Genomic DNA, 26664 nt, shown 5'->3' with positions numbered 1-26664 from the left:
TTTATCAGCAAAGCAGATTTTACAATCATTGTTTTTCACAAAATGATGATGAATAAGGTGTGTGGTTTGTGTTATTTACTTAACCGCTGTTTTTTTTTCTCTCCAGCAATTGCATGTTCGGCTATTTCAGAGGTCATTTAGAAATTGCCACATTATCATTGATATCGGACGGATTGCGTGTCCAGATTTCACCAAACTCGACACTGCACTTTCTCGCAATTTACAACACACTTGACAAATGTGTAGCTGATTAGATAAACGGCTCACAAGATATGAGCACCACATGCAGACAAACAGTTACAGACTTTATCTTTATAGCACATAAAGTTTTCCAAAAAAATGTACATGGTAATAAAACAACGCAGAACAAAACAGAACAAAGAAAAGATAACGTGGAAAATTTCAAAATCAAACAATATCCATTCAAACTAGTGATAAATCAGAGTCGTTTTTATAGCATAAGCAGTATGAGTATCAGTAGTTTAGGAACAAAATTATCAGAAAAAGTGTACGCAATTTAGCAAAAGTAATATTATATATCCTGTCCTCTTACATGGAGTTATATCATGATAATATACTTTATTATAATACTTTGGCAGGCATGCTTATCCAGCAGTTAAATGTTGCAGCAGTTGGAGGTGGAGGTCCATTTTAACTATATGTACTAATATTAGTTAAATGTCCTAATCCCAAGCAATCTAGAAGATCATCAGGATAAAGCACAATTCAAATTGAATAACTGTAAGAGTCTTTAAAATAAAGTTTGATAACGTTAAGGTCAAGTTGAGGTTATGCAGCTCCACTCACTGATTTGGAAGGAAAAATACTGACTGTACATGATATGATGGTAATACCACAGATTTGCACCATTTGATGTAGAGATTCAAGAGAATTAGCCTGTAGTGCTCATAATTAATCTCATAATCCTGTATCAATAACCCAGCTCTCTGGATTTGTAATGATGCTAAAATCTCCACATGCATGTTACAAGCTTCTCTAACAAGCCGCTTAAAAAGCTTGAACCTTCACACATATTGTTCTCCTGACAATGCTCCGCCTGCTCATCTTGCCGTTGGTGCCAGGGTTTGATAATCTCGCCGCTACGTCAGCCGAGAGACAACCCATGCTTCCCAACCCCATCAGGCGGCCCTTCAGCCTATAGCTCCCAGCACAACAACAGCCAAGTCCCAACTGTAGGACGCAGCGTATAAAGGCCCAACAGATAGGACGCCACAGTGAGTCCTTTGTTCAGCAGCTACTGACGGGACACAAGAGAAACACACAAGTCTGCTTTAGAGAGCTGTTTACATCTACAGTACAACTGTATTCAAGTGGTGGAGATGTGAAGTTAACGAAGTTGAAACAAAACGAGTGCATAAACTGTATGTGGCAGCTGTGTGACTACAGCCAAAAGCTCCACATTTGTACAGCACTTTATTATCCGTCAGCTCTCGGGCAGCTGCACAGTGCAGAGCGTCTGCTAGCCCCTCACATATTCTTATTCAGGCCTTTATTCTGCGTGCATTATGAAAAGTCTCATATCAGAGGTGGCGCCAAATGAGCCCCAACCAGACACCCCTTACTTAACCATTTATTGAGTGGATTATCAAGAGAGTTCTCCTCTTTGAAAATGATGTGGTTAAGTAACTTGATTGTCACCTGAACACTTGACGTTTTATCTCATGGGTCAGCTCAGGTAAACTGATGCCTCTATGTATTGGCAGACCTTGTTTGTAATTGTGTCGGCTTCACACAGTCAGACCCTCTGTGTAAATCAGAAAATTCCGTTAATAAAATGTTTCATATTCACAATAAAGAATTTAGCAAGTAAAGGAATAGAAATATTACCATGTAACCATGGCAACTATAGTGAAATTGATCAGCAAAAGTCTGTAGTTTACAGAACAAACACAATTCCATAATATTCTAGTATTTGTCACTTCCCTGACTGTATATATGAACAACAGGGGTGTGACGGGGAACAATGTATGAAGTGGTCACAGTACACAGTACTTGATGTCCAAAGGACACTTTGTTATTCAAGCTGGAACCTTGCTTGGCTGCTAGATTTCACACGAGTAAGAATCCAATCATCTGTCACCACACTCATCATCATCATCATCATTAAAAATCTAAAAAGAATTAGATTGAGTGAAAGGTCAAATCAGAAGGAGCATCAGGTTTGTATTAAAGCTTTGAACTATATTAATGTTTATAATACTTGTCTTGCCAATGTCTTGGCATGTGCATCTTAGGGATTTTATTGTGGCAGTTGACATGTTACCTTAGTAATGAATATATAATATTATATATATAAACTAATATAGTCAGTTCTCAACACTGAACACTGATCATTTTACAGTAAGGGAAAATGTTCTAAAATTGGTTCAGAGGAGAGCGCCTTAGAATTTGTTCCTGCTTCGTCATCCCTCTTGTCCTGAGCTCCGTGGGCGACAGACACAACACACGAAACATAACAGTGGGTGAAAAGTTGAAAACAGGTTTCTCGGTGGATTTCCCGCGAGTTTCTGGAAAGTGTGGGCCGTCTCCAGGGAGACCGTGACGTAACTCATGGGAAACATCCTCCTGCAGAGCCGGAGAACGGCGGGGGGTGGGACAGGGGGCGGGGCCTCCCCGTTAGTGACTGATCGTTGCAATGACGTCGCACGGGCTTGAGACGCTCGTAGAAAAGCGCGCGCAGATTTGAGCCCGGCGTTCTCGTGTTGTGCCGGTTCACGTGGACCTCGACGTGAAGGCGGGCAGCTCGTGGGCTTGATCGGGTCAGGACCATAGACAGTAGGTGGGACGGGCTTCTTCTTCTCCTCCTCCTCGGGACAAGCCCACGAGCTGCATCGGTTCACCCAGACAATCCACGTGACAACGAGATGAACAGCAGGGTGCACCATACATTCCCAGAGTGTCAGTACCGCTGCTCTACATTTATACAGTCACCTCAGAACCACAATTTAATTTGTGTGAGCTTTATTCAGTCTGTGTCAATAATATCTAGAGTGTAAAACTATAGATGAATGGTATTACCGCAATATTTTATTCTATTGTATTGTATTTTTTTTGTATTCAATTGTACCGGCTGCTATGATGACTTCATTTCCCTTCGGGGATGAATAGAGTAATCTATCTATCTATCTATCTATCTATCTATCAACCTCCAGGTGTTGAACCGAATTAATATCTGCAGATCTGTAGAAAATGTTCTAACTCTTCACTTCATTCTTTCAGTGACTTTACCACCAGCACAAATACTCTATTGTGTGATTGTCTTATCTCTTATCTGGCCTGAAAGGGTTAAAGTCTCAGTCAACTGGTGAGCATGGCGACTACATAGCGAACACTGTGTACAAGAAAAAGGAAGGTGCAGGGACAGATGAGGGCAAGAACTCCTTCTCAGCTTTTGTCTCATCTTATAACTACTTCATAACATGTTTAACAACGGGACACAACCTCTACCTCCATACCTGTTAAGTGTAAGTATATAGAATTGCTCAAAACTGTAACACACTTTTACTTAGATGCAAGTTACTTGCATTCTAAGTATTAAGATGTTTTTTTTTTGCTTTTTGGCCTGTGTGCTGTATTTCATCTGCACCCTAAATCTGACAAGGTCAAGGTCCTCATCACAGTTTTATGGATACTGACTGCATTTTTGAGTTTACAATTTCACTGAGAAGTCATTTTTAAATCAGGGTTGACTACGAAATCAGAAAGTCTGAATAAAAAAAAAATCTTTATTTTGGGTACAACACAAAATGTATGTTATCTAGACCTGGTATTGAGTTCTTTCTAATAAATTACCATAATCACCACAGTGAGTAATTTCAACTGTTTTATTAAGTTATTCCCGTATATCTGGAAAAATCTCAACTCACCCTCCCAGTGCCTTACAATGAACTAAGGAGACAAAAGGAATTTCCGTTACCATTTGTAAATAAAGAGGCAAACAGCACTACTGAAACCCAGCAGACCCCAACATATGGCAATAACATAAATCGAAGTTGTTAGTTTTAAGTTACACTGACCTAGACTAATAGTCCTTGGTAGATACTTAGGTGATGCTATGGGCATGCTCTCTTGTGGAAATTAAACTGGATAGATGTCAGAGTAAAACGATAGACTTGTATATAAATCATACGAGTTAAAAAGGAAAAGCAATCTTTAACAACCAGGTTTTTATTATTTAGACCGTTTCACTGAGTATGAAACAATAAAATAATGGAAAACGGCATTAACCAAAAGTAGACGTGTTAATAACACCTGTTTTTAATAAACCGATGCCATCATTTTACATCTCCATTCACAGATGAAAACCTTCAGTATGAGGAAAGTCTCAGGCTGATAATAAATTGGCTTTAGAGACAAACAAACAGGGACGCAATTACACATCGTCCCAGTCCTTCCTTGAAAAAATAAAAAAATGCTGGTGTTTACACAATGAAAAATGAAGAACTACTAACACTATGTCAAACTACACAGTACATTCAAAAACCCAAAAGGTATCAAGAGTTACTGATAAAGTGGAATGCTAGGTGGTACAGCTGTTTTGGGACAAGGAGACAAACAATTTCTGTGAGGGGTCACTCCCGTCCACACCCACTAAAAAGTATTTGAAAACACAATAACAGCAAAACAGTAGGGATACTAAAATGCTTGATTGTTTTTAAAAAACCCAACAAAAATGAACAAAGTTGAAGTCTATTAAGAAACGGCATAGTCTATACAACCGTTCATTTTTAGCTCCCTTTACACCTTCACATGTTCCTTTATTTCCGGTCATTGGACCTGGAGCGGCTGCAGAGAAGGAGAAGGAAAACAATGTCAAAGCCGGGAAGAGAACGGACCAAATTATCACTCACATTCTAAGCAATACAATCAAATGAGCTTTGATTAAATACATCCAAAGGGTGCCTGTGTGCGGAGCATTCTTTATCAGTGATGAAATGTCCTCTAGAAACCATATTGGATGTGCAGTAGTTAATTTAGATTAGTCCTATGACAATTCTCACATCATGCAATCAAATACGTAGGCCTGAAATAATCTTTAGATATATCAAGAGCATGCCAGTACCTCCGTGATCGGGAGAAAGATCTTGAGGGCTTGTGGTTCCTGTCCCTGGAGGGGGACCTCTCCCTCCTCCTGTCTCTGGAGAAAGACCTGAAAAACATAAACAATCCCATTAGCTTAACATCATGATTTCAGTTTAATTGAATCCTAAGTTTATTCTTAATTAGAGATTTTCCCCTTCATTATTCTAGTCTTTTACAAATCTGCAGATACAGAGTACCAGTCAAACTGAACTAAAAGGGTATGCAAATTATTTTAACAGTTTTATTTGACCTGGTTAGAGGTGATGATTACCATCATTGTGGCCTATTTGTATTGTTTTAACTTGGCAACAACATCCACCTCCTCAAAACTCGATCTTGTATATGGTCAAGTCGCTTTTTTAATTGTGGGACTCTACAACGTAAAATATAATAAAATCTGTGATTTTTTGCTAAATGTGGTTAAATATAACTGCCAGAAGGGCCTTAGTCTTTACCGCCCTAGAAAAGTTCTTGCCAGTAGCTGTGAAGCACGATTGCTGTTTTAGTAGTTTTCATCTGGGTGAAACTAATATACTTTAAAAATGAGGCGTCACAATGGTACATAGATTTGCTCCATAGTAAATGCCTGACCTGGCATTTGAGGCAGTATACAGTACGCATCTAAGATGCTGGTATCAAAACATCTCAACTTATGAATTTCCTTCAATGCAGAAGTTAAATTTAATCATACTCGGAAGAAGTTTATTATCATTTTAAGATATAAAAATTGTATGATGTCCAATTATCAAAAAACATCTTGTTCCTGTTTATAGAACAGTAAAGCTTTGAGGATGAACTCATTTGTGTCTGTCAAGTGAAAACAATGTGAAAGCTTAAATACCTGCTACGACTGCGGCTGAAGCTCCTCCTACGTGGGGATCTGCATAGGAAAAACAAAAAACTGTTAAAAACAAAGAGACGCACTGAACAGCTTGTAAAGCTCCATGCCATTTTAATCCTTTCTTATATGGGCCTCCTTCAACACAGCTGTTTGTTATCTTGGAAACTCAAAATGAAAATCAGGCTTTTTTTCCCCTCAAAAGCAATGATATCATTAGAAACTGTAAATCACTGGCAATGGACCGAGCACATAAAGATGGCAGATGCTTAACAATCACCTGTCTATCCCATGGAATCAAATTGATGCTTAGATAAAGTCAGCAGTGGAAATGTTACTCTAATTGGATGTTTGTAAGGGCACCTGAGCTTCAAACCCCTTAAAAAATAATAGGCAAGCTTATCAGCACTATAGGCCCCTTTCAAAAGGTTTGACACCACACTGTGGACTTGCTCTGCGTGGAAACAAAATACACACACAGAGGCCACCATCTGTATGAAACTGGTCCACTGCAGTTTAAGGATCATAAGAAAATGGAGGCTAGTTTCAGAGTCCAATGCGATCTGCTAAAACCAACCACACAGCATTACAAATGTTCTGATATTCATTGGGGGGTTGAGAAGATTTTTGACTTATGAGACTTCATAATTCTGCTCAGAGCCCCAAAACATACCAGATGATTATCTATAATCGAATATCTCTGGTAATGTCAAGTTCCAAACTTTTGGTGTTGGACCCTTCCCATTTGAAATAAGGAATTACAGAAATAGTGGACAAACTAACAAATTCAGATTATAAGAAAAATAACTACCTTTACAAACCAGCTGTCTCTTCACTTTCAAAAACTTATCAGCAGTGTACTGAATGAAGCAGGAAAACTTACTAGTATTTTTGGTTTTCAACAAGCTAGATATGACGATAGGGAGGCAGACTGTCGGCCGGGTAGGTAGAATTGGCTGAATAGGCCAGATGCTGCAAGGTGATTAGGTGGCAGGCAGATGGGGGCTGGCTGTGGCTTTTTTCCTGCTTTAATTGGTAAGCCGAAGGCTGCTGCTGGTAGGTTGTAGACATTTGGAAACGTAATACGCTGATTGGTCGGGAATGTGAGGTGGGCCGCTGCCGTTTGGGTTAAGGTTGAAGGAGGAGGAGGTTGAAAACGGCATGCTGAGGAACCAATGGGCTGGTGCAACCTGACGACTGGCCATGCCCGGGTCATGGGACAGCACCAGCCAGGTTGATTTGGGCACGATGGTCAGCAGTCACATGATGCTGAAAGAGGACTAGTTGATTGACTCAGAGGGTGGTGAGAAGAGGCATGGTGGTGGCTCTGCAACGGGTTTCATTCTTATTAATATAGATGAAAAATAAAGAGCATCCTCAAACAAAAGGAAATAAAAGCATCACATTTGGCACCCCCCTCCACCCAAAAAACTCAATACAGACTAAACTTTTTTTGACAAAGGAATTATCGAATTTTCTAATCCTGTTTCATTTATGCAATTTATCAATTTAATGCAGCGAAACTGCAGAAACTACCTGAAAGTGCACAGAAAATGTAACAGTTTTAAGATGCACTTTGTGATTGAAAGACTTTACTGCCTAACTTATTACAAAGAAATATACCCATCTCTTAATTAAGTCGTTTTTTGAAAGTCTATCTGTCTAACGCGGTACACTAAATGATAAATAATGTAAATGATGATGAAACTGCAAGCCTTAGACATTGCAACAGTCACAAATGTAAAATCTGAACTGTGGGTAAGAGGGTGGATTCATTAAGCATTATCGATGTGTTTATGAAGAGCTGTCTCTGGTGGAAGCTGACAAACAAAATATGTAGGTCACCTTCGCCTCTGTTGTGGACTGCGACGCCGGTGGTCATCTCGTTCTCCTCTGGGACGTCTGCTCCAAGAAGGGGGGGCACCACGGGTACGGCTACGTTTCTCACCATTTGACAGCTCGACTCGAACACGGCACCCACACAACGTCCTACAAGACAACCAATCAGCATTAACCATTGTGGCTGCTCCTCTTATTCCAACCATTGTTTTCCTAGATTAGATTGGCTCCTACCTTCCATCCAGCTCACGCACTGCATCAGTGGCATCTCTAGGATCTTCAAACTCTACAAATGCAAAGCCTGGGGGGTTCCTGGCCACCCAAACACTACGGAGAGGGCCATAGTAGCCAAACGACCTCTCTAGCTCCGTCTTGTTTCCATTGTTGCCCAAATTACCGACATAGACTTTGCAGTCCAGAGGACAGTCACGGTGCATGGCGGAATCTGGAAAGTAAAACAAAGACGAAATGAATAACTGATGCAAAACATAGTTCAGACTTGACAGAGAACAAAGACAATGAACAGCTACAGGTCCACATTGAACAGGACTCTGCAGCTTGAGCATCATACAACCGTTTCTGAATTGTGGAAAATGATTAAGCACGTAAATAACCACAAGTCAATCAAGCGTAAGGGGCGAAAGGGAACCCTATTGTTAATATTTCGTAGAATTCTATTAACTTATTTCTGAACCTACTAAATGCAGACTGTGAGTTAAAGTGTCATTTAATAAGTTTACATTGCATTTACATTCATAAAATTTACCAATGAACTACCGTTTTAATCTATTTTTCACGAGCTTGGCCTACTTTTCTAACGGTCGAGCAGGCTAAGCTAATGCTAGCCTGAGCAGACATACCAAGCAAGGGATCCCATTCGGACTACAAAGTCTGTTGAAGAAGCATTTAACTAATGTCAGTGGCTGGTTTGTACATGCGACCGTTATTGCACGTTTCACATTCGGCTAAAGATTATATTTCGACCCTATGGAGCCAACAGTGTTAGCTGGCTAAGGATAGCTAAAATGGCTGTCGCCTTTCCGGGGCCTACACAGCATCATTCGAGGAAAAACGACCGAAACCTAAAGGAGCGGATGGAACGACACAGCGCTGCGGTTAAAGGCTTCATGGCGACGGATTGCGAACGAAAATACATTCAGACTTTACCCGTGGTTGCGACTAATGTGGAGCTCAGGCTTTCTGTGCTCCTCCGTCTGGGCTGCTCGTCAGTGGTCGAAGGAAAATGGCGTGTTCGGAAAATACATTGGTGGAGTTCGGCGAGCGACAGGCTGCTCCCGGAAAGGCGGGGCTAGTCCGGGGCATTCACAGCCCTGTTTTAGAGTGAGGAAAAAGGAAACGTTTCTCTGTGTGTCCTTCAAGTGAGGAAAAAGTGGGGAAAATGTGTTACTAAGAGGGAATTTATTATATTAGCAGAAAATATGTCATCATTCAAGTTTGGGTGCTGTTAAAAAAAAGACAAAGAGGGAAATACATATTATGGAAACCGTATCGTAAATATTAAGTGCAAACATTAGGGGGAAAAATGTCATCGACAACTGTCTAATAACCATCATCGACTCTGGTGTTTATATTTAAAGAAAATTGTTGCACTTATAAGGAGCACTTGTAGTTTGGCTTTTTTGAAGACTAATTGCACTTACATGACTGTTGCTGTTCTCGGGTTTTTACTATCATGGTTGATTGCACTTATTGTAAGTCACTTTGGATAAAAGAGTCTGCTAAATCTAATGTAACTGTATTTATAGATTGATAGGTGGATATATATTTTTATAGATAGATAGATAGATAGATCTTTTATTGATCCCCAGGGAAATGCAGGAAATAGGTGTAGGATTGGCATGTTATGTATGTATTTTTTTAATTATCAGAAGAATCCAGTTACGGTCCCTTAGACAAAAAAAGGTGGTAAAATACGATATACTGGAGCCCCTACCGGATAAGGGAAAAAAAAAACTCGTACGTATAAATAAATAAACACCTTTTGTCTATTTATATCTCTTTCTATACGTTTGTCCTTTTTATGTCCGTAGTAATCTTTTGCCGCTGTCAGTGACGTCATCTGCCGTGACAACCAACGCGTCTTCCGTGGTGCCACGCCCCCCCCCCCCCCTACGTGTGTTGGTTACCGCCCACAAACTACCTCAGCCCGGTGACAGCTGAGCCCGCGGGGACTCATCACAGCTCGACGCGACTTTACGCTACGAAACAGACGCATCAACGACATTCTTCAACTCCTCCACACAGCTACGCACACAGCCGCCGTGTTCATCCTCCGTGTCTTCCTCCCTCGTCGTCTTGAACCCTGCTCTCGTCCTCTCTCCACCGATCCCACCGAGGAGCGCAGCCTGCTAGCGGCGCTAAGCTTCAGCCGATTCCAACCCGACTGTCAGCCGGTTGTTTCTTATTTTTAGTCCCGGTAGCGTCACACGCACACACACGCAGGCAGCATGGCAGAGCCGGCCGCGGAGGCGAAGCTGGAGGTGAAGCAGGCGAGCAAGGAGGTGAAGGAGAGCGAGAACGTAGCGGAGAAGTACTCAGCCATGACCGTGAGCAAGAACAGCGAGATGAACATGGGAGAGCTGTCGTCCGCGTTCAGCGCCGTGCCCACACACAAGCCCGTGAAGAAGGTAAGGGTCCCGGTTAAAGCCTTGCTCAAAGGCACTGTGCTGGACATTTAAACCGATCAGAGGACGTTATATAATCTGGCAAAGTTCTGCACTATATTATTACCTATAACGTATCTGGTGTTCCGCTTTAACTCTGCAGCCGGTGCATCAGGGTCCCCCCGCCCCCCCCCCCCCGGATATTATAATATTCAAAGTACCTCACAGTGACATAACAGCCCATAGTAAATTTAGTGATGAGAATAGAGTAATGACAACCTGTTATTCTAACTCTACACGTTTCAGTCAAAGAAATGTTACTTTGGTTAACATTTCCAAAGCCTAATTAATAAAGCCTAACCTAGTTAGTTAGTTAGTTATTTCTTTATTTCAGACTCGTAGGTCCATATCAGTAGAAAATGAAAACAAATACATTTACACTTCAAAGTACACTTGGATTTAAATCTCACTTCCTTTTTTAAACCCATTTAAATGTATATTTGAAGTACAATGCACGATGTAGCTACAGCAATACACATACATACAGGTTTTATTCAATGCAGAGACACTGGCCTGTGTTGTCTCTCAGTAGTTTACGCCTCAGCTCAACACTTTAACCTCTCAATCTATACAATGGAGCTGGTCTTGATTCCTTTCTCACGGTCATCCCTCCAGCGGACAATATTTCAAATCATTCACGTATACTTGGTTGATTTTGAAACTTTCAACAACTTGGTTAATATTTTTGTGCCTGCCTCCTTCAGGATTAGATTCTGACTGCTGCCTCGACGAAAACATACACTGTCAAATGATTGTCACAACACAGAGAAACCAACATGGAGTGTCTCTTGACCGGTACTGCCAAATCAAGTCTGTACGTGTTGACCAGCTTTAAGAATCTAACTTGTATCCCTGACGTCATCCTCCTTAAGGAAACAAGACTTTTCCATGAACCAAATACAAAAGAGCAACTCATTGTTCAACAAACCAGGAATAGTTCCACTTTTAATTCTTTGGCTGAGATAGCAAGGTAAACTGGTGTGAACAATTGAATACCTCTTTCGGACTAAACACACTCTTTCACATTGTGCAAACCTGTTGTTCAGTTGTGATAAGGATTCTGTTGACCCGCTCTACCCGAGACGTATTAGTCAGCCTGCAGCCCCATTGTAGACCAAGTGTTTCACATCCTCATTGTCTCTTTGGGAGGGACTTACTGTGACCACAACCATTAGCTTGCATTATATGGATCCTTTTTATTTTATTTTGGTCAAACAGTGTAATGTTGTACTGTTGGAACGAAGTTAGCAGAATTCCACTGGACTTTTGGGGAAGCGTTGACAGATGTGTTCCAAATAATCAAACATATCACATCATGGTGAAGAGCTATGACTTCATTAGTTGTTATGTTTGGAAGAAATAGCAAGAAAAACAATTACTGACAGTGTGTCTGCCATGTGAGGTCAAAGTTAGCTCCAGCCCATAGTGTGTAGAAAGAGAACTGTTTGCTGTCAGTGTGGTTTGTTATACATATGTTACACATGTTCAGTTCATTCAATGGGTATGTCCTTTAGTTAATATTTAGTTATTGATGGTTAAGTTTCAAGCAAATGATTATAGATGGGAACTAGGTTGAAGGTCAGAGTCAAGTATGGGTTTGATGAGGCTGTTTTTTAGTACTTCTACATAAAATAAAACAAAGTAAAATGCACTCATTCCCCTTTAAACACATTTGTTATATCTTTATACCCTTTAAAACAACAGTAAGGTCTGTAACAAACAGTGTAGGCAAGAAAAATAGAGACAAATATGTATTTTTTTTAGTTTTATCCAACACTGTTTAAGAAGTGCATATTCTTTTCAGATTATGTGAACAAGTAATCTAAATGTGGCATTTTTTTCCCAGTGAGGTTATTTGTCCTGATGTCCGGTGGCCTTAAACACAAAATATGAATACAACATATTATACAAACATGTAAAACAAATGTTACAACCAACCACACTAGCTCATATCAAACGATGTACCTCAAGTGACAGAATAATAAAAACCTTGAGTACTAGCAGTCATCAGTGGATAGAACAACCCCTCAGCGTTGGAGTCTAAGAAGCACTGGCAGTGGATAAATGAAGCCTCGCAAAACCAAAACCTGAGTGTCCGGCGTTGGGACCCTGCAGCCCACACTGTCTTGTCCCGGAGAAAATATGTGGTGTCTTATCACCTTAAACTCAGGAAAACAGCTTCATATTGTCCCTGGTTGCTGTGTTATTTTCACTGGTATGTGGAGGGTTTTCCAGCACCAGCCCTCAACCTAGAAAGTAGAGACTGACCCAGCGTCTTTTCAAGAATGTGGAGAATGAGCCTGAGCGGCTTTAATGACAGGATTGACATCTCACTTACATTGTAGAGTGAATTATTAAGGTCTAAAACTAATCTCCAAATGCTCTGATTCTTTAAATCTAGATTTGTTTTTGCTGAGACAAACAGTGCATGGTAAAGAAAATGAAAAACATGTTTAGAAACTTCTGAGGTTTACAGGTCTGCCTGCGTCCTCTTCATTGTACCTGGACTCACCACATTATGTGAGAGGATAATGTTACAGCACCCAGAGGATTTTTTCTCAGCTGTCTCATGTTGCTTCGACGTATGCATAAACCCCGTCAGCACCTCTTTTTCTAGTTTAACCACTTGGACAAAAAGTTAGCTGAGCCGACATAAAGCCAGGTACACACACCTGAATCACAAGTTACTTCCTCTTACACACAGACACTTTAATTCCCCTTTACAAGAATCAAGGAGTTGCACATTTGGTGCAGAAAAAAGTAGCAGATGAGAAGGATATGAAACTGCAGCAGAGGCATCTAGAATGGCACTTAGTACAATGCATTCCTCCTACAAATCCCGATATAGTCTCCTTATATGCAGCTGCACCAAGTTTCACACACTAGCAGTTCGCTAAATGTGCCTGATTCTTTTTCCACATCGTTATCCATGAATTATTTCCAGGGAATTCGTTGCACTATGTCACAATGTTATAGAAAGTGCATTTTATTTTTCTTCACTTTCCTTCATCCAAATCTAGACTCACCTCAAACCAAACCAAATCAAAAACCGTCTGGTTCTAGATTCCAGTTCTGGTGCTGAAACAATGATTTTAGATGTTCTTTCTCTCGAACTGCTCACAGTTCCCAACCTCTGGCTGCACCATAACGTGAGCTTTTAAATATCTTATACCGTCTGCATCCATTTAAAATTACTTTGGTTCAACCCTGGTATGAAAGAAGCAAATGTTTACAGTGTTGACATTTACATTTACTCAGTGGGCAGACGCTTTAATCCAAACCTACTTATAACTGAGGGAACAACACCAAAGCTTCAGTTCAGTAGGAGACTTTGAAATAAGCACTAACTGCTAAATCTGTTCAAAGTGTTGGACCACAGGCAAAAACAGTTTGAGTTTTTTTCACAAGCCTTTTATTTGTTTTAGCAAATCCAGTTTGTGGAGGATAAGCAGGAGTTCAGCAGGTTCCCCACCAAGGCAGGACGTCGCTCCCTGTCCCGCTCCATCTCTCAGTCATCCACAGACAGCTGCGGCTCCGGTAAGCAGGAGACGCGGCCTGACACCTGTGCACCAGAGTTACATCTACTTACATTATGATATATTTTATTGTAATATGTCAATATACGGTCGTCACCACATTTCTGTTCCTCAAAGTAAGAAGCTGTCGTTCCACTTGTTCTGGTGCTGGTATAGTGTTGAGTATTGGGTCGTCTGTCGGTGTCTTTGAATGTGATGAGTCCTTTGAAAAACGCGTTTCCCTCACAGCTGCGTCGTACACGGACAGCTCTGACGATGAGACGTCCCCACGAGACAAAACACAGGTCAACTCCAAGGGCAACAGCGACTTCTGTGTCAAGAACATCAAACAGGCGGAATTCGGCAGACGTGAGATTGAGATCGCAGAGCAAGGTGAGACACAGAGAAGATGCAGTTACAGCACAGTCTCACGCGCACCTGTTAAACGCAACACTGCTGCGAAATGTAGTTGTGATCAAGAACTGGAAAATATATCTTCTTCAAGATTGCTTTTATCTAGCTTTATATTAGAAGTCTGGTCGTCTTTCTATTTGGTTTCAGTCTATAAAGCTGCCGTGATGGAGTGAATAATATTTTGTGAGTTTCTTGTGCATCATCTGCTTTCCTCATCCCTTTTTATATGTTCTCTTGTTTTCAGATATGTCTGCGCTGATCTCTCTCAGGAAGCGAGCACAGAGTGAGAAACCATTGGCAGGTGCCAAAATAGTGGGCTGCACTCACATCACTGCCCAGACTGCAGTAAGAGTTCTCTCTGATCTTCACACTTTTTTCTCTGAGTAGGACTTAAGGTCAGGTTTATTCACAGTTTCTGCACCACTTAATGAACAGACATCAGAAGTAGCTCATAACTTTACACCCACCCTCATATTATCTCTTTAAATCTTTAAGAACACCAGGTTCCTTTTAACATTCTATGTTATTGAATATTACAATTTAGAAATGATTGATATGTGGTATTCAGGATGAGAGAAAAAGCTTTTTATGACCATTTTCCTCTTCACCTTCAGGTGCTGATTGAGACTCTGGTGGCCCTTGGGGCTCAGTGCCGCTGGACCGCCTGCAACATTTACTCTACACAGAATGAAGTGGCTGCTGCTCTGTCAGAGACAGGTTAGCAGTACAGATGGTAGAGAACATTTATTTATGGAGCTCAAACACCACCACTCATATAACCTGCATTCCCTTTATGGGCACATCATAAACTACATCGAATTCCGTGAAGTCGTGGACACTGGTATCGTTGTTATGTAGTACCACTGGAGTCTGAAAATCCCCTGTATTATAGTTGCACTTGATCATGACATAAAATATGTTTGTGAGAGACCATCTTATAAGTATGTGGTGTTATTTGTTTTTCATAAATCACATGTGAGCAGCTTGTTTCCTTCAGAACCAGGGATACTGTTTGGAAATGTTTAATAAACTCTTGAGAAATCAGCCCTGCACAGATAATGGGATCACATAAGATGGACCATTTAGTGAAAGAACAGCACCACTAGAGCTTTTGTCCGTGGTTGCTATGTGACGGTTTAAGTATGTGCTAAATACCCACTGTAGATCTTAAGTGATCTGACAAGCTGAGCGGGCTACAACAGATTTAAGAGCAACTCAGTGAATTATGCATTTTAATACGGTCTAGTATGTGCCCACTCTCTAATGTGGCCAGTAAATTATTGCTGTGCATAGTTTACTGCATGATAAGTTGTGCTATGAGGAAAAAAATATACATTTTTAAGTTAAGTGGGTTTCTTACTTCCAACTGTTGTGTCTCAGGTGTGGCTGTGTTTGCCTGGAAGGGGGAGTCTGAGGACGACTTTTGGTGGTGCATTGACCGCTGTGTCAACAATGAGGGTTGGCAACCTAACATGGTTTGTAAACGTTTTTCATTAGTCTAAGTGTGTGTTTGTGTGGGGAGAGGGGGGGGGGGGGGGGGGGGGGACTCAACACTCCACTGTAGAGTTCCTCGGCAGCAAGGGACTCGGACTTGTGAATACTATAATGCGTATGCTGACAAATGTCCATACAGACTTAAACATGTCACAGTACAAGGCAGTCCACGTACCAGTGCCAGGCTGCGCAATATTCATTATTCTCTCACAGTGCTGTCTCTTGACTTATGTTCATAAATAAAAATATGAACTGTTTCTTGTGACCTGTTAGATCCTTGATGATGGAGGAGACTTGACACACTGGATGTACAAGAAATACCCTAATGTTTTCAAGAAGATCAGGGGCATCGTAGAGGAGAGTGTCACTGGGGTTCACAGGTAGTTTAATGCGTAACAGATTTCCTGTAGATATTTACCTATGCTCAAATCCGAAGTGACATGTTTCCTCCTTCTTCACCCTAGGTTATATCAGCTGTCTAAAGCTGGGAAACTGTGTGTGCCAGCGATGAATGTAAATGACTCTGTGACAAAGCAGAAGTTTGACAACCTGTACTGCTGCAGAGAGTCTATCCTGGACGGGTGAGTACCTTTGCCTGTGGAGGTGTTCGATTGTTGGGAACCTGAACAACAAAATAGCAGAACTTGCATTTAAGCATGAGTTTGTGTATTGGACGGCTTTACATAGACTTAAAAGGTTTTAAAGAGATACACCATTGACCAAAGGTGCTTCCTACTTATTTTGTAGAGTTAAATACACAGAGACAGTGTTTACATGTCGGTCGATGTTTTACAGTAGAGAGCGGTCATCTCATGAAACACTGCTCTCATTGCTGTTCCCTGCGTTCATGCAGATCAAACTCATGCACCAGCTTAATCGTTTTTTTATTGTAGCTTTCTGTGTGATGCTCCTCTGTACATGGCGAGCCCTCTCTGCAGTACACTCACGTAAACAGCCTGAGAAGGAGTTACTGTTGCATCTATTATCCTGCTGTTAATTATCACCATGCTGCACACGGACAGTCTGTACTATTTAACAGTGTCTCCACAGGTCTGCATTGGTTCAGTGCTTTCTACTGCCCTGACTCTTTTTTGCTGCTCCTTTTGATTAATTATCTGCAGGGTACACTGATTGCCTTGATGCACGTGTTCCATTATGAGCCATGGCTCTAAATGTCATCATTAAATGTATTATAGTTGGACATTCAAGGAAACAGATCATCTGTTTTGTACAGATGGAAATATTTTATAACACAAACTTGTCATATTATGTAGAAGTGTAAAAATGTTATATGATAACATGTCAGTGGACATGAAATGAAATGAGCCAAACAACATTCTGCTGCTCGATCTTAAGCTGCTTTCAGAAATGGATTGAACTCCCGGTAATGTCATGTAATTATCCAAAGGGGCTGAATGAGAGAACATAAATCTGATTTGAAAGGCTAAATCAGTACACGTTGTCCAAACATTTCCCAGAGTTCATGTCTGAAAACAGCCATATAAATATCCAAGCTTTTGACACATGAAGTGGAATATGAGGTTTTTCATTTTTTCAATTTGATGTCTCAACCCTCTGCAGCTTGAAGAGAACCACAGACGTGATGTTCGGAGGCAAACAGGTGGTCGTTCTTGGGTATGGAGAGGTGAGAAACGTTAACATAAACTACTGTTGAACACATATCTGTGAAAACACTCCTGATGCCATGGCCCCATGGCAGAGAATGCTGTCATCACATTTCATCCGTTTAGATTTACAGACCACTGATTGTATCTTTGTCTGAATGATGACTTCGGGGGATGTTAATGGATCTGCCTTCCACTGACATTCATCTGTTTATAATCAATAGCCAAAGCCTTTATGGGTTTGTTTTAAGGCGGTTTACTTTACATATAAATAATTTCTTTATCAAGATTGGGCTTGTCTGAATATGTAAACGTTGTGAGACACACAGTGTATTATTATGTTTTTGCAGGTTGGAAAAGGTTGTTGTGCTGCCCTGAAAGCTCTGGGATCCATCGTCTCTATTACAGAGATCGATCCCATCTGTGCCCTGCAGGCCTGGTGAGGAAAACAGCAACTGGGATGATCTCCATCCTGAATACATTGACACATACTGTAGGAAGAGGGGAGACAGGATGTACTGTATAGCTGCTGAAGCTGGCTAGAATTAATTTGTTTGCTAATTCTCTGAGAGAATACCGTCAGATAACTAAGTAACACAAAGTAGCCCATTGGGTTTAGTTGCTTGTCAATAAATAATCAATCGCTCACTCAGATTGAACGTTGAACCTCTCCTTTCTCTCGTGTGTGAACAGCATGGATGGATTCAGGGTGGTCAAGCTGAACGAGGTCATTCGCCAGGTTGATGTCATCATCACATGCACTGGTAACTTGTCTTTAAGCCGGGTTTGTGTCACTTCACTTCTCAGTGCGATGTATAATATCCTCTATTTCACTTTGCTTTGCATTATTTCTGAGGGGTGTTTGCTAATTGTGTCCTTAGTGGTAGATGATAGACTCTTAAAGTAGCTGAATGATTTTGACCAATTGTAGGGAACAAGAATGTGGTGACCAGAGACCAGCTGGACCGAATGAAAAATGGCTCCATTGTCTGCAACATGGGACATTCCAACACTGAGATTGATGTGGTACGTCAGTGTTTGTAATGGAAACAATCCAACTTATATATAAGCTCCAGGAAGTTTGTCCTCAAAGACAAAGTGCCATCAGTCACATTGTGTTGTGTCGATCATAAAACACACGATGGAGACTGATTCCCTCGTCTCTTCCAGGCAAGTCTCCGGACCCCTGAGCTGACCTGGGAGAGAGTGCGCTCTCAGGTGGACCACGTCATCTGGCCTGATGGGAAGAGAGTTATACTTCTAGCTGAGGTGAGTAGGTCTATCTAGCTTGCAATCAAATGTAATACATAGAGATAATCTAAATGATTTGCTCTCAGGCAGTGGATAATAGAAATTGGATATAATTGATTGTTTACCCCACTCCATAATAATACCACCTTAACCTTATTTTATCAGTTTCAGATTGTTTGGTAAAACTTGGTCTATTTATAGAAAATGTTGCTCATTCAAATCTAGCAAAACCTTCCTTAATACCTAAACTGGTCCTTCAAGTAAATGACTAGTCTTGAATTCTGGCTTGGGAAGACATGAGTAGCAGGCTGATTTTTAAGGTAGACTAAAGCTGGACGACATGTTGGCTCCACACAAATTAAGCCAAAGCGTCTCTATCGTCACTGGGTGGCGGAATAGGTCCTAAGTCCCACGTCCTCCATGTTAGTGGATGGGACGTGGTCCAAACTAAAATGTCAAAGTACTCGTCAAACACCTCAGTTTCCGCCATTTTATATGGTTCTTATCACACTGATGTTTGTTCAAGTGTTATTTATTCTGATAAGTTTAGTTTAAATTTTCAATGTTGTTACGTGAACTGGGTTGAAACGTCCTGATTGACAGCCTCGACTGACTTGTGTTCTGTGAGCGTGTGTGTCAGTGGGACCTCACTACTGACGCTTCACACAATGATCACCACTGCAAAGACTTGGGCTCCAAATGTGCAGGACGGCAGAGTTCATATCTGGATAGTGGGAGGAAGTGGAGACATGTTGTTCATCGGAATCAAGCTTTGTTTTTTTATGTTCCTGACAACGTGTTTTCTTCCACAGGGACGTCTGCTTAACCTAAGCTGCTCCACTGTCCCCACCTTTGTCTTGTCCATCACAGCCACCACTCAGGTAACGGGTTGGTCAATGTTAATATAGCAGTAGAGGACAGAGTAGTTACTGTAAGTTCACTGCAGATAGCGGAGTATACAGGGATTATCATTTGCTTGCTCCTTTGGCCATCCCTGCAGAGAAGCTCATACCCTGACCTGGAAATGTCATCAGTAATAATAAAACACACGAGCAGAACAGAATGTATCTGACCTGAGTTTGTTTCAGTAACAAAGCAGATCCCTGCATGTAGAGGAGATAAGAGCACGGCAGCGTGTACAGTACATGTGCAGCTACATGCTGCTTCTGTCCTTCATTGCTCCTTCGAGGTTCACAGTTTCATTAATGCTTGTTTGTTTTCAGGCTCTGGCACTTATAGAATTGTACAATGCTCCTGAGGGACGATACAAGCAGGATGTTTACTTGCTTCCAAAGAAGATGGGTAAGGATATAGATAACTAACTATAACCTGTAGTGTCTCAAGACCCCGAGAAACGGTCAGAGTTGTGGAGTTAAATGTCACGGGTATTTGTCGACGTTGACCGGGGCTAATAGGAGTTTGAGGTAGAAGCAGCTTCCAGCTTAATATGGAATTTAAATTGCAGATAACTCACCACCACCCTATTCCTGTGGATTGTACCAATGCTAGTCCATGTATGGCCATAATTCGAGAAAGCATTATCATTGGATGGTAAATTAGTAAACGCCTCTGACTGCTGGATGAGTCATAACAATGTTGAAACAGGAAGAGGAAAGACAGAGATTTTGATTAAAAAATACTAAACAGTTTATCCCTCATGTATATATATGTTGCATTTTCACTGTGAATAAATGAACAGCATTGGGATACATGATTAAAAAAGGCCGAATAAGTTTTAATTTCTCAGAGGCCCTTAAACAATTCAAGCTCCAATGAGCAACATTTGAATATGTCAGCAGCACTGACATATTAATTTATCTTGGGCCACTCATGGTAGTGGTACAAGTTTAAAACATGGGATAAAAATTGGAAGTGCAAAATCTCCCTATTTAATTACACCTGCTCTCCGGGGATGGTGTGGCTGTAACTGTCCAACTGTCAAGGGGAGACCGACCAGAGGTTGATATCTTGAGTATGTTTCTCTTTCTTATCAAACCATATCTGTGTAATTTCAGATGAATATGTGGCCAGTCTCCACCTGACGACGTTTGATGCTCACCTGACAGAGCTTTCTGATGACCAGGCAAAATACCTGGGCCTCAACAAGAACGGCCCTTTTAAACCCAACTACTACAGGTACAGGTTGACCTGTTTTCTATATTTTAGAGATTTTTTGATGGTTAAATAACTATTGTGAAGAGAACAGGGTCAATGAAGAGGAACAATGCGGTTTTCGCCCCGGACGTGGAACTACAGACCAGCTCTTCACTCTCGCAAGGATCCTGGAGGGGGCCTGGGAGTATGCCCATCCGGTCTACATGTGTTTTGTGGATCTGGAGAAGGCGTATGACCGGGTCCCCCGGGAGAAACTGTGGGAGGTGCTGCGGGAGTATGGGGTAAGGGGGTCTATCCTCAGGGCCATCCAATCCCTGTACTCCCAAAGCGAGAGCTGTGTTCGCGTCCTCGGCAGCCAGTCAGTTTCGTTCTCAGTGGATGCTGGTCTCCGCCAGGGCTGCGCCTTGTCACCAATCCTGTTTGTGATATACATGGACAGGATATCGAGGCGTAGTCGGGGTGGGGAGGGGTTGCAGTTCGGTGGTCTGAGGATCTCGTCACTGCTTTTTGCAGATGACGTGGTCCTCATTGGATCATCGGCCTGTGACCTTCAGCACTCACTGGATCGGCTGGTGGCCGAGTGTGAAGCGGCTGGGATGAGGATCAGCACCTCTAAATCTGAGGCCATGACTCTTAGCAGGAAACCGATGGATTGCTTACTCCGGGTAGGAAATGAGTCCTTAGCCCAAGTGAAGGAGTTCAAGTACCTTGGGGTCTTGTTCGCGAGTGAGGGTACTATGGAGCGTGAGATTGGCCGGAGAATCGGAGCAGCGGGGGCGGTATTGCGTTCGCTTTACTGCACCGTTGTAACGAAAAGAGAGCTGAGCCGCAAGGCAAAGCTCTCGATCTACCGGTCGATCTTCGTTCCTATCCTCACCTATGGTCATGAGGGCTGGGTGATGACCGAAAGGACGAGATCACGGGTACAAGCGGCCGAGATGAGTTTTCTCAGAAGGGTGGCTGGCGTCTCCCTTAGGGATAGGGTGAGAAGCTCAGCCATCCGTGAGGAACTCGGATTAGAGCCGCTGCTCCTTCACTTAGAAAGGAGTCAGCTGAGGTGGTTCGGGCATCTGGTAAGGATGCCCACTGGGCGCCTTCCTTGGGAGGTGTTTCAGGCACGTCCAGTGGGGAGGAGACCTCGGGGAAGACCCAGGACTAGGTGGAGAGATTATATCTCAACACTGGCCTGGGAACGCCTCGGGATCCCCCCGTCAGAGTTGGTCAATGTGGCCCGGGAAAGGGAAGTCTGGGGCCCCCTGCTTGAGCTGCTCCCCCCGCGACCCGACCCCGGATAAGCGGATGAAAATGAGATGAGATGAGAATAACTATTGTACATCGGTCACATTTCAAATTTAAAGATGTGCACCACAAATGATTTAGAGTTGAAATCTCGACATAGCATATAGTGTGTCTTAGAACACTATCATAGGTTAACTAACAAACCTTAACTCTTTAGTAATTGGTGTGTGTGCATGCAGGCATTAATTTGTATCCATATGCTCACATGCCATCTGCCAAAGCTGAATAAGGGCTGGGATCCTCAAATCAAATCACCCCATGTTTGTTGTTCACAGGTATTAGACTGCGGAGGAACCACCAGCACAGATGAATGTGGACGGTACCGGTCATTAACAATCCCATAGAATGAAAAAAAAACAATTATATGTATTGTATTTTATACTGATCACAGGATGCACAGCTTAGATTTAGATGTATTCCACTGATCACAGTAGAATTTAACTTCACCTGCAGCTTCCTACAGACGATGGCACCCAACAACAGCCCTAATACCTGCTGTTTTTAATACATCTGTTTCCGTTGATGACTCCCAGGATATTTGGAGTTCAGATAGACACTGATCAATATCCTGTGCCAAATGACAGAGAAGGATTGCAGCTGTGAAATGTAAACGGTCTGTTATGGAAACGGTTCAACCCTCATCAAGTAACATTTTTGATATAAGCAATGATTCCTCCGCATGATACTAAAGGCTCACTTGAAATGCAAAACCCTCAAAGCTTTTTTAGACACTTTTAGCTACTTGTTTTGGCTCTTTATCAACCTCCTGTATGAAAATATGGCAGCCATGTCAAGATAAGAAACTTAGACAATCTAGTAGAAAACCACAGAGAGCCGGTGTTAACTCCTCATGAACAAAGTCAAATGTTTTGCTCTTTTGTTGTTGGATCAAGTCAGTGCTAAAAGTCCTGGGAAAACTGGACTTTAATGGATCAGGTGACAGAAATATGACTAATCCGATGTCACTGTGTCTGCTGGTTGGAAATGTTTGCTTACAAAAGAGCCATAGCTACGTGATAAGCTGATTGTAAATCAATGCTGTGCATCTGTGAGTCTTGTTTTGCAAAAATCGCTCATTGCAGCTTTAAAGTTTTCTTTATATAGTTGATGTATATGCACTTATTTACATGATACATTCCATCCACAAGATGCAGAAAACATGCAGCAGATGTGGGCAAATAAGAACTATAGCAAACATAAGAGGAGAGCTTGGCTTTTATTTTCTTGAAAAGATGTTTCCATTTTTTGAGGTTTTGGTATCTGGTAAGAAAAGTATCTGCACCTCAGGGTATTCAAATATCTCAAATTATCTGTAAATATATTTGTATCATGTCTGCACTGTCTCACTGACTCTAATCCCACTGTCATTCTCATAGAAGGTTTAAACTAAGTTTAGATATTTTGATACTCTATAAACTATGTCATCTGTGAATTTCACCTGTCGGGAGTAGGTTGACTATTCCAGCTTTGTATATTCTGTGTAATGCACGTTGAACAGTGTTGCAGACAGTAGGTCTATTTACTGTATGTGTAACAGTGTTTGATGAGCCACTCAAAAAATGGTATTTTGCTGAAATGCAACACTGATTTTGTTGTAAGATTTGTCACAGGACTCTGAACCTAGAACTAGAGCAGTGGTTCCCAAACTTGGTGTCAGGACCTCCTGGGGGCTAGTGAGACAAAGAAGGAGTGTTGTGAGATGATTTCCAGAAATCAAATGCAATATAAAAGAAATTCTTAGTATCCTATTTAGCCATAATTGTTCCAAAAATGTACCTTCTGATTTTTTTTGTCTCACTGGTACCCCTTGTGGTTACATCACTTGCAGCAGGTTAATTTAATGCACCACAAGAACCATCACATGTTCATAAAAGTGACATTTTCTGTGAACTTTCTCAAATAAATAGCCTTTATGATATCGGTGGGTCACACTTCTGTGGCTCGGTTATTTGGGGGGTTGCAGGCTGAGAAGTTTGGGAACCCCTGAACTAGAAGGATGTCTGTTTTTTCTATTTTATCAACTGTAAAGTTAACTTAAATCCTGACAAGCTCTGTGACTGGACATGGACGAGCTTTGTAGTCAACACATTTGTTTGTCTTTAAAGATGTGTTAACTTTACTTCTACGTTCTCTTCCTCTGTTGCACCATTATTATAGTTTCTCTAATAATTCTAAGGCTACCTAATTTTGTTTCCTGAATATCTGCATTGTTTAAGAGGCCTAAGCTCTGTTTCGTGGAGCTTGTTAAAAACGTCATCATGCCACATCTACTTATCTAGAGTCACATATTCAAAAAACTATTTTTAATTAGTGTTCAAACTCTTAAACTCAGTGATAAGTTTTTTTTAAAATTCAGAGTATATATGTGCTAGTTGTAGATCTTTCTGAATATGAAGCTCTTCAACACTATTCAACATGCTGTATTTTTACACTGAACAGTTTACAGTGTTTCTGTCCCTGCTCAGCACCTTGTTATCTTGTTAAGGTGTTACTCCACGTTCAGAATCTTTTACACTGGCGCGGCTTATTCCAGTATTTCTTTTTGCAGTAATTTAATATTTTCTGGGTTAATAGGTACATTTTTGTCACTCACTGACGTTTATTGAATAGTCTCCCTCTGTGTGCAACGAGGAGGTTCCCTCCTCTTTGCACCACAGCAGCTTTAAGGGCATTATACTCCTAGACTCTTAGTGAGGACGTTATTGTTGGCAAGATGGGCACCGTAACCATGGTTACTGGTCATTTGACAGTGACTTGCTAGTGACTCACTTAGTAATTTATACTCACATTATTAAGTGAGTCCCTTTTTTCCCCCCCAGGTGTGGTAATGATTGGTATTCTGCAATATACAGTAATAGCTATGCAGCAAAACATACTCCTTTCAGTTCAGTGTTTTTAAATGAGCAGTGTTTGAGAGTTTGTCACATTCTTTGATATGCATAACTGTAAGATCAGTTTAGGCAATTTTAGATTGCAGCATTTTACATTATGGTGTTCTAATGTATGCTTTACCTTTATTTTTATAGTGCACTGCCTGTAAAAGCTAGAATCTGATGTTTTGATTGTGTCTCAATCCTCCGACTAGCACTTGGAGAATTCTCAGTCTTTCCATTTTTTTCTTTCTCTACAACTGCTGATTTGGTCGACATTAAACTTGTTGGGTGTGTTTCTGCGATCCTGGGAAGTGCAGCATTGAATACAAAGTGTTTTGGATGAATAGTTGTCGAGAACCTGACCCAAATCCTGCCCAGTCATTTGACAGCATCTTGTATTGTGAGTCTGATAATAGAGCCAGTACCCTCACCAGGCTATCTTTGTAAAAACGCGTGAAATACATAATTCGTTCATAAGAAACCGTGATTATGCTGTAAACAGGAAGTGGAGTTTACTGTTTAGAATTAAAGAAGGAATCAGTGGTGATTTCTTCATCAGAGAAAAGCTCTACAAACTGTAATTCATGGGATCCTCAGCAACGCACACCCGCCAACTTTGAAGTCATTCGGAGGATAACTCAAAGTACAGACAGACACATAGAATGTGTTGTTTCTGGAGCAGACAGCTGACTTTTAAGTCAATGAGCATGGTCGCTATGATTTGACAGGTATTGATGTCCACACCAAGTTCTGCGAATGGTATATTAGCTGTAAGCCTGTATTTTCATCATAGTAACTGTGTTTAAGTTTGACACGATACATGCTGTTAAATTCTTTGTGCACAATTCCCTTTAATAAACTGCTGTTGAAATTTAAGAATGGGCTCAGATATACGTAATTTCACTGACATGACTAGCTGCATTAGACTGAGTACCCACTACTCACTGCATTTCATTATTCACCTGCCTAAATAAAGCAAGAGTTGTTTTTCTACACCCGGTTCCAAATTCAGCAGCAAGACGTCTCCTCACTCCAGTTCAGATTCTCCAAATTCTGTTAATCACTTTAAAAACACTAAGGTCTGGCCCTGATTTATATTTTAGAACTTTTAACCCCTTTCTATGAGAGAATCCAATGTTGCTAGAGATCAAATCAAATCAAATCAAAGTTTATTGTCACATGCACAAATTAATTTAATAATTGCATTGAATATATACATTTATACATTTTCCCTTTCTTCGAGCTATATTTATAACCACATCATACGGTGGTCGACAGAGCTAAACTCACTGCAAATGAAGAAAACTACTTTTCTGCGCTTTTCTGCATTTGCAGGTGTTGTGACATTCTGCAGCGCACGTGTTTTTCTATATGCATGTGTTTTCTTCAGTTGCACGTGTTTTTCTTTTTGCGTATGTTTTCTACATTGGCACGTGTTTCTTCTATTTGCATGTGTTTTCCTCATTTGCACGTGTTTTTCTATTTGCATGTGTTTTTCTATTTGCATGTGTTTTTCTTAATGTCCAGTGCGTGGGGCTCTCGGGCCATCCTACCAAAATGATAAAGTGAAAACAGAATTTAGTTGAATTTAAAAAATACATCCAGAAGGGAAAC

At 41.2% G+C, this 26664-nt stretch overlaps 2 protein-coding genes across 2 annotated transcripts; one reads left to right on the top strand and one right to left on the bottom strand.

The window, feature by feature from the left end:
* Positions 1 to 4172: 4172 nt before the first annotated feature.
* On the bottom strand, positions 4173 to 9101 carry srsf3b (serine and arginine rich splicing factor 3b). The gene is made up of 6 exons (XM_062402048.1): positions 8948 to 9101; positions 8015 to 8225; positions 7787 to 7930; positions 5945 to 5983; positions 5084 to 5170; positions 4173 to 4806 (listed from the first exon to the last, which is right to left on the bottom strand). The coding sequence occupies exons 2-6, from the start codon at positions 8215 to 8217 to the stop codon at positions 4779 to 4781; spliced, it is 501 nt and encodes a 166-aa protein (XP_062258032.1). The 5' UTR covers positions 8218 to 8225; positions 8948 to 9101; the 3' UTR covers positions 4173 to 4778.
* Positions 9102 to 9947: 846 nt separating this feature from the next.
* On the top strand, positions 9948 to 25924 carry LOC133966925 (S-adenosylhomocysteine hydrolase-like protein 1). Its single transcript, XM_062402035.1, has 17 exons — positions 9948 to 10428; positions 13890 to 14001; positions 14229 to 14372; positions 14638 to 14738; positions 15008 to 15110; positions 15774 to 15868; positions 16161 to 16267; positions 16352 to 16468; positions 17469 to 17532; positions 17863 to 17951; positions 18206 to 18276; positions 18444 to 18538; positions 18683 to 18781; positions 19576 to 19644; positions 19987 to 20065; positions 20779 to 20899; positions 22453 to 25924. Exons 1-17 carry the CDS (start codon positions 10249 to 10251, stop codon positions 22457 to 22459), a joined length of 1653 nt encoding a protein of 550 aa, XP_062258019.1. The 5' UTR covers positions 9948 to 10248; the 3' UTR covers positions 22460 to 25924.
* The last annotated feature ends 740 nt before the right edge of the window (positions 25925 to 26664 follow it).

The sequence above is a fragment of the Platichthys flesus genome, chromosome 2, assembly GCF_949316205.1.
Source record: "Platichthys flesus chromosome 2, fPlaFle2.1, whole genome shotgun sequence".
NCBI lineage: Eukaryota > Metazoa > Chordata > Actinopteri > Pleuronectiformes > Pleuronectidae > Platichthys > Platichthys flesus.
The sequence above is the reverse complement of the archived record's forward strand: the minus strand, read 5'-3'. Positions and strand labels throughout refer to the sequence as shown.